The following is a 9,163-nucleotide window of genomic DNA, read 5'->3' on the forward strand; positions in this document are numbered from 1 at the left end:
AGTGATGAATCGCATCAGCGGGCGCACTGCCGCCAGTCACGGTGTCCTTAGGCGTTGTGTTGTATCTGTAAACCGCCTCCGCGATCGTACACTTCTTCCTGGCCACGATCCTCCTCACGGTTCGGTGGCATCACTCCGCTATGCCGTTGCCGCTCGGCACATATGCGCATCGGTGTCGAAGGCGGATCCCCCAGTTGTCCATAAAGTGCCTAAATTCCCTGCTGCAGAATGCCGTGTCGTTATCCGTGAGGATCTCCTCAGGCGGCCCCTTTCGTAGAATATGGATTCCAATTCGTGGATGACACTGGTGGAATCCTGCCTCGCTAATTGGCGCCAAATCGCGAACCTCGTTGGCCCGCAGTCTATCAGCGTGAGGAAGTGTTGGCTGCCGTAGTGGGTTATATCCATACCCAACCGACTCCAAGTCGCGTCCACTCCCAGCTGTCCTTTCCGCCATCTGGCTGGGGCGGGGTCGATGGACTGGCACGTTTGGCACTCCCTGACCACTGCTCTTACTGCGCTTTTCGGTATTGATGGTCTAGCCCAGGGGTCGGCAACCTTTTGTTTAGCGTGTGCCGACTTAGGGTTTCAAATTATTCAGCGTGCCAACATTTATTATTTATAACGATCAAGGTCAATATACCTGTTCTCTATATTTATTTCATAAAATATATAATAATGTCAAAGTTTATAAATAATGTGAAAAAACTGTTTCTGAAAAGTTTTTATTATTAATGGGACCCTTGTCCTTGCATGGTCTTTGCCAATTCCTCAATGTCGGGAACATACTTTGTAACTTTGAGCTTAACACAGTTTTCTGAATGTTCAGGTGTTAGACGACTTCGACGTGGAAACAACACTGCTTTCATGTGAGAGAAAATTTGCTCACAAGAATAAGTTGAACCAAAAGCTGAGAGAAGAGCAAAAGCAATTTTCTTCAAACAGATGAATGAGCTTGGGAGGGAGATCCAACAGTTCAGAATAGCACCAGACTTTTCAAAATTTTCATCTTCCAGAGACTTTCTTAGTTCAGCAAATTTTAATGTCCATATTTCTGAAGACCTAAATTCAATCTGTTGCATTTCAAAATCATCAATGTACATCCAGCTAAAAAGTTCCAGTTGGGCATTTGTCAAATCAAGCATGTCGGGCTTAATCAGATATGAAAATAAGGATCTATGAATGTAGAAGTCCTGGCTTCGTTTTTCGAATTCTGCTTTGAGTGCTTTCACGTACTCCTGAAGCTCATCTGTGTTCACTTCGAATTGATTTGCATGATTTTTCACATTTGGAAAGTACTTAAATGCTTTGATGTTGATGTCACGGGTAAAAATGTCAAGTTTCATTGTAAACGCTTTCCAATAGCTGAAAAGATCAAGGACTGTTTGTCCCTGTCCTTGTAATTTCAAATTAAGCTCATTCAAATGTGTGTTTATGTCGGTCATAAACATCAACTTCAACAACCAGCTTTCATCATTCAGCTGAGGGAATCGTTTCTGTTTTTCATCAAGAAACATCTTAATAGCCTCAAGACAACAAACAAATCTAGCTAAAACTTTGCCTCGACTAAGCCAGCGAACATTGTTGTATAACAGAAGATCTCCATATTCACACTCAACTTCTTGTAGAAGCGATTTGAATTGCCTGTGAACCAATGAAGAGCGAGAAATAAGAAAGTTGATTATCTCAACAACAGTTTTCATCACAGAGACCAAATCCAAAGACGAGGTCTTTGCACATAAGCCCTCCTGATGTATAATACAATGAAAACTTAACAGTTTGCGTCCAACATGATTTTCCAGAAGTTTTACAAATCCTTTCTTCTTGCCAACCATTGCAGCAGCACCATCGGTTGTTACGCAGAATAATTTGTTCAAGTTAATGTCTTGTTTAGAAAAATAACCAGTAAATGCACACAAAATATCTTCTGCTTTGGTTGTATCATGAAGGGGTAATAAACAACACAACTCCTCATAAATGTGATTATTCTCGAGATATCTTGCAACCACTGCTAGGCGAGACGCATCGTTTACATCGGTGCTTTCATCAAGAGCGACACTAAATACAAGGGATTGCTTTAATCCAGTTGTTTGCTTAGTTGTCACATTTTCAGCCAAGTCAGATATGCGCCTCTCAACTGATCTTGCAGAGACTGGTATTTCTCTAATTCGAGAGAGTATAATGTCCTTATTTTTTAAATCACGAAACAAAACTTCAGCACCACTCAAAAAAGCTTCTTTGATGTATTCACCATCTGTAAAAGGTTTACCATTTAAAGCCACACACTGGGCTATTTTGTAACTACATTCAGTAGCTTTACTCTTCATTCCAACAGCTTGGCTCAAAATAACAGTTTGTTTTTTGAAACCAGAAATAGCTTTTTTGATGGCTTCACCTTTTTCTTCTGAAGTTTTAAACTTAGATTGATGTTTGGTTTGAAAGTGCCTTTGTACACTAGATGTGCGACACACAACACTTTCGCAACAGAAAGCACAAACAGCACGATCCTTTTGTTCCACAAATCCATATTCTATTGTCCAATTGTCTTGAACTGGGCGATGATCAAGTTTTCTTTTCTTTTCAGTCATATCTAACAGCAGGGGTATTCTGAAAATATAAATAGGCCTAATTACGTAAACATCAATTATGATATATATAAAATACCAAACAAATTATTCTTGCCTTTGCTGTGGGAGAACCAGGATACATTTTAATAAAAATTGTGGAGAAAAATTATGTACAGGGTGTCCCAGAAAAAGTCTAAAGGTTTTGATTAGCTCGAGCTAGGATCCTATTCGTGCGTGGCATTCACAATTTAAAAAAAATATTTCATCCACGTATTCCTCCAATCATACCATTTTGTTTAGTATGAAGATGATCGAAATTGCTCATCTCTTCTAATCCCAGTTACGAGCTTGAAAATTAAAAGTACAATTTCAAGAATTTGAAAGGCAATTATACCTTATCTTGTATTCATATTCTGACCACTGAACAATTCTGTAACTCTAGCACCCTTCCTAAATTTAACACCCCTCAATTTCAAACAGCAAATAAAATGTTTAAAACTAATAATTTTCAAAATTTTTTTAGCTCATTGTGTTTAGGAAAGATTTTTCTTAAAGAAAAGTAAAACTTTTTAAAATAAAATCTCATATAATTAATTTTATCGTAAAAAATATCACAAAAAAGTCAAAGCTTCCTTACTGCGCGTGAGCGTTTTCACGTAATAGTTTCAATTTCAATTTGTAAATTTGTAAATTCTTGAAAATTTTCTATGATTTTAAAAATCGATAATTTTTTTTCTATTCATCAAATCCTTTTCATTTTTTCAGATTTTATGTAAAATTCTACGCTCTTTCGAATGGAAATAAAATTATTTTCTGAAAAATTCATTTTCATACTTCTTTTATTTATTTTTACCCCCCCTCTGTCTAAAAGTATGAAAGTATGAATTTCTATTAAAAATTCGTCTCGGAACACTCTAATTTATATCTGTATTTAAAGATCATAAAAAAATGAATAAAATAATGTGTTGTTTTTTTTTAAACCTTTATCCCTTCATTTTGAAAATAAACGCTAAAGTTTAAAATATGTACATTCTTTTATTTTTTAAAAAAGATTTATGAGCTGTGTAATTTTTTTATTTTTATCATGCTAAAAAAATTAAAGTTTCTTTAGTCTTTCCCTTAAAATTAAATTTGCTCTTTCGAAGATCTGCTAAAATAGCTATTTTATCTGTATCGGAACACTTAGTAAATGTTACGAAAAAAAAAAAACCATGTAAAAATATTTAAAAACAAAAAAAAAAATATAAACTGAAAGTTATCCCTTCTATTTATAATCATTATTTAAAGCTTAAAGTACTCACAACAAACATTCTCCTTTTTTCAAATAGAGTCCACGTGTTTTTAATCTCTCTTAGAGCTGATGACAGATTTATGACAAGCTTAGTGAAAGAAAGGGTAAGTGGTAAGTTAGAGAGTTACAGTATAGGGAGATAACAAAAATGGAAGTTTGTTTTGTTTTGGTAAGCTTTAACCCCAAAATGACCCATTGCCAGTCATCGTCTCTTCACAAGGGATGGTAAATAGTGTCATTTAGTGTGAAAAAAGGAGGGGTTTTACATATTTTTCCAGAACATTATAATCATTTCTCACTCTTTCTCTCTCTTTCTGCTAAACGAACAACAGACAGACAGCCAGACAGATATTGAAAAAAAAATGACTACCAAAAAATAATTTGTTTCCTAATAAGGTTTATCATATTTTGAATATGGTAGCATATACTTAGTTTCATTACAAAACTTAAATAATAATAAAAAGCTAAAAACAAAAGTTTTATAATTACAAATAAAAATTTATATACTTTTCTTAACTTTTTTTCCGGCATTGTTTTTTTATTTGTATAAATATTAAAATAAATTTAAACAAAAACAAATAAACTCCATGTTACACGTGTTGTTATTATCACTGGTAAGTGTTTTATTTTAATTAAGATAATCATAGTCAAAAGATTTTTTGGTTTACATATACACTTTTTATAATTTCGAAGTTAAATTTTATATACACTTCAAGGCATCCGTAGATTTCAAATGTCAGCGCTGCTGCTGATGTAAACAAAACTTCCGGCGATTCGTTGAAATTTTGGGCGGATTTTATCAACCTATCTCTGAAAATATTGCTTTAATTTCCAAATTTATGAATTCTTGATTATTTTTATTGTTGATTTTTGTAGAGGAATCATTCATTTACTTAATGGTCATTTATTTTCGTCTGATAAGTTACTTTTTATATATTTATTAGATTTTTTTATTATGATTTTTGACTAAATTTTACATTTGCAACTCTCTCACGCTACGTTGTATTTCATCTGGGTCGGTGAGACTGAGTCACCAGACTCAATTCAAAACGCATTTCAAAATTATAGTATCTGACAGAACATACTTTGAACGAGCATGGAGCATCTAACGCCTACGGTTCGCACGGACAAAAATAAAACGCGTTTTCTTGTTGTGGGCATGCACTTAGGTGGCAAGAGTACGCAAGAGATCGCAGATATCCTCATAATTCCAAGGAGAACTGTTTCCTTTTGGCTGTATGAAGTTTAAAAGATTTGGAGGCTCGGCGTGCCATTAGAATTGCTTGGCGTGCCACCTGTGGCACGCGTGCCGTAGGTTGCCGACCCCTGGTCTAGCCAACTTCACAAAGTAGTAGGTCCGTTGTACTCCGGGGTGCCCACTGCCGTGATGTATCTTCCTGATTTCGTCCTCCTCGACGGAGGCAGCACACAGAGGCAATGGCTTAGCTTCTTTCTTCATAGCCTCATACCATCTCCGTGGTACCCGAGTGAGCTTGTCGGCGAGGTTGTAGTCCGAGGTGACGAGCACTACGTCTACGGACAGGTTGTACTCCGTCACCAGTTTTTTCACAGTCTCCAGCCTCCGTCTTATCAGCATTTCGCTGGCTGCCTGGTGCGTGCCCTGGCCTTGCTCGTGAGTGTGTCCGACACCCAGTGGTGCACGCAAAGTGAGTCAGTGTGCATACGCAGTTTCTTCACTTCCCATTGAAGTGCCAGATTAATGCCCTTTATTACAGCGTAGAGTTCTGCCAGGTTGATATGGGCGGCATCATTCGCCGGTCGCAGCCGGCAGGCATCCTCAACTACGGCGCCATCTTTCTCTAAAACTACACCGATCGTTAGAGAACTTGCGTCCACCCACACGCTCAGTTCGTCTCCCTGCACGCACCAGTCCCCTGTGGCGGTGTCATTCTTTTTCACACTAGCGACGGTCTCCTTTAACATTCGAACCAATAGTTCGTCGGTTATCTCATCGTCCCAGCCTTTGGTGACCGCATTTGCCCTCCTTTTTATGACGCCTGTCGCTGCACGAACCCATCCGCATACTGGAAGGTGCCCCACAAGTTTCCCGCACAGGGAGAACACGGCACGTCTTGTGCAAACGTCGGGTACGTCGGGAACTGCGGTTCCACGCCTCCACTTCAGGATCCCTCGCTCCTCTTGAACGCTCAAGCCCAATATGCGGGCACCATCCTCAAGCCGCTCAGAATCCTTGCAGTTTAGACCAAACTCGGCAAGTTTGGATCTTACGCGCGAAGAGGACACGATATCTTCGTCCACGTATATATCGTCAATATACGCCGATGTTCCCTTTCTGATCCATTCTTCTTGTGACAACACGGCATTGACGATAGCCTTCATTATCTGGGGTGCTACGTTTAGCCCAAATCCGAGTCGCGTAAGACAGTATCTCTTCCCGGAAAACATCACTGTCTGGAAAGGCCACATCGCCTTGCCGATCCGGACCTGCAAGTATGCTTTTCTCAAGTCCAGTAGGGACACATTGGACCCCTGCCGGCGCCACTCTCGCAGCTTGCTGGCACAGACGTCGGCGTCCGCTGTGAACGCATCAACGTGCGCATTCAACTCGCGGTAGTCCATTATCGGCCTCACCTTTGACTTGTTAGGTTGGGCAACTGCCATCAGCGGTATCAAGCCCTTTGGGGGTCCAAGTTTGTCGTAGGGGTATGGAATCAGCCAACCGTTCTTAATCCATTCACGGAGCTCGCTTTCGTATGCAGGCCTTATCTGGTCGGGCATACGGTACTCTGCCACTTTTCTTTGTAGTTTGGCCAGTTCCTTGTCTCTGACCACCTCCAAGTGGCGGTCCACGCCTTCTGTTGGTCGTCGAATTCCGCACTGAAGTCCGGCTGGTCGACTCTGTGTGCTGCGCACACCGGGGGCCTATCCTGAAACTCTACAACGCCAGCGCGCGTTATGCGCACGCCGCCCAGGGCTTTGATGGCATCGTAGCCTAGCAACAGGTCGAAACTCAGCGGCTTTTCGCGTGTCACTAGCGCTTCGACGTTGGTCGAGTTCCCAGTTCTTGTGCGAATGTGTACCACACCCACGCCGCAACACATTCGTATTTTTCCAGTAATGGTAGTTATCCTGACGTTCTTCTTTTTCCACGCCCGACAGAAGTCCGCACACACTATGGTGCGGGAGCAACCGGAATCAAGGAGGGCTGAAGAACGTGTCATTAACTCGGACCTGAATGACAGGGAGCGCCTTGTTTATTTTCTGTTCGGGGAAGAGGTCGGCACTGGCACCTTGTCCCTGTCCCCGTTTCCCGCACAGTCTCGGGCCATGTGCCCAGTCTTGTTACAGCGGTAGCAGCGAACAGCCGTCGACCACCTTCTACAATTTCTTGCCATGTGGTCCCGCCCGTTGCATCTGTAGCAGATGACATCACCTTGCGGGCTGGGTCACTGAGACGGTCCTTCGCCACTTGGTGGGGCCTGTGCGACGGCGACTACCGGTTCCTGCACCGTCGAGTCATCCTTCATTATTGTCCTGGCTCTGTCCACTAGGTCACTCAGCGGTAGTAAGGACATGGTAGAGGTTGCTCGCAGGAGCTGCTTTGCTCCAGCGGGGAGTCCTGACATGAATTTGTAGGCTAGGGCCCTCTCGGGAAGACCGCCAAACAACACCGTCAGCTTCTTAAGTTCGGCGAGATACACGTCAACAGTCTCGCCCAAGCGCATAGACCTCGTCTCAAACTGCTCCCATGCAGTGGCGGGGTCAGTGGCGAACGCCCTGTACAACGCCGCCTTGATACTTGAGTAGTCACACTTCTCCTCAGCGCTGAGTTGCTGATATACAGCGAAGGCCCCGCCGGTCAGCCGCAGAGGAATCACGCGCTCGACATTTTTCACGCCGGACAACTGACAATGTAACTCGACCTTCTCAACCCAGCTGAGTACCGGGTCGGATCCGTCGAATTCCGGTATCAACTTTAGATCGAACCTATCCGCCATTGAAGAAAAGAAAACCAAGTTCGGAGTGGGGGGCCGAAATAGCTTGTAAGAGTATCTTGTGTAGGAGACGGGGAGTCTCGTCGTGGGCGACGAAGCGTTTCACTGAAGAACCACGGCAACACACAGCAAACCAATAAACAATGACAGCCACGGCGCGAAGGTAACTAACAAAGCTCAGCTGACTGCACGAATAGAAACGGAGCCCAACGGTCACTGTACTGATCGCCACGAACGTCAGAACCCGACTGCCTCGCACCTCCAATAGACCGATTTTTATTCCTCAAGATGGCCTTGCTAATTTGCATCCCCGCGAGATCTCGCGCGATCCTGCGAGATTCCGTCTCTAATAAAAGCAGGCAGGCGCCATCTTGAAACTCTTTGTTCCGCTGCCCCGACCACAGGATCAGCCACCACCCCACACGCCAGGCACACACGGACCCTCTTGCGCCGAGGGATACGGTTAGTCTCACAATATAATGATGGTCTAGTAGAAGAAAACAAATAATCGCCGAGAAGTACAAGAATATAACCAGGAGTAAAGTATTATGCCAACAAAGATAGTAAATTGTTTAGTACTGAAAGACATTATAGCCATTTGAAATAGTATAGTTTCCTGAATTTAATATTAAAAAGTCAGTGATCTTAAAGTTTTGACTTCAGAGAAAAAGATGTTTACTTTTTATTATCACTAGAAGCAAGGTATTTTTTTAGTATCAACAGATATATACGTAGTGTCCATCAGTTAATAAATAAAACATTCTTCCATTCCAGGTGTATACGTCACATTTCCTCAATCGTTATATGAAAAGATGTAAAATGCATGAAATGAGAATAAAATAACACTAACTCTTAACAGCGCACTCTCACTCCGCATGTAAATTATTCATAATCACGTATCTGACATGGCGGAAAAATTTTAGTAAAATTCGCAAGAAAAAGTATTTATCATATGCGAAAAAGTAATAGTTAAAGCGTCAATGCATGATATCGCACTGACTAGTTCCTAAAATATATCTATAAAAAAAATCCTCTGTCTGCGTTATTCACGCTAAATAAACGTCTAGATGAATAAACCTTAGGCAATATGCAATTTACGAGCTAACTAAATGCGCAGATAATGTATTTAACTGGATAATATTCTGTTTCGTCTGTTTTTAAGGAAATATTTCCTGCTAAGGATAGTATAGTACAAAAACAACACGTACTAGTGTGATAGCAAATTTACGCGTGGATGGCACGAATTCGGAAAACGTGTTAAAGGAATATTACCATTGTCCAACAAGGAAATACTAAAATATTTAATCAACCAGAATTCAGATTAACAG

At 41.3% G+C, this 9,163-nt stretch overlaps 1 protein-coding gene across 1 annotated transcript; it reads right to left on the bottom strand.

Annotated features, from left to right (window-relative positions):
* Nucleotides 1-731: 731 nt before the first annotated feature.
* On the bottom strand, nt 732-2,588 carry LOC145271851 (general transcription factor II-I repeat domain-containing protein 2-like). The gene has a single exon (XM_080127012.1). The coding sequence runs from the start codon at nt 2,586-2,588 to the stop codon at nt 732-734; it is 1,857 nt and encodes a 618-aa protein (XP_079983138.1).
* Between the last annotated feature and the right edge of the window lie 6,575 nt (nt 2,589-9,163).

This window comes from Euprymna scolopes, chromosome 4 (assembly GCF_053919585.1).
Source record: "Euprymna scolopes isolate OS-2025 chromosome 4, ASM5391958v1, whole genome shotgun sequence".
In the NCBI taxonomy this organism is placed as follows: domain Eukaryota; kingdom Metazoa; phylum Mollusca; class Cephalopoda; order Sepiida; family Sepiolidae; genus Euprymna; species Euprymna scolopes.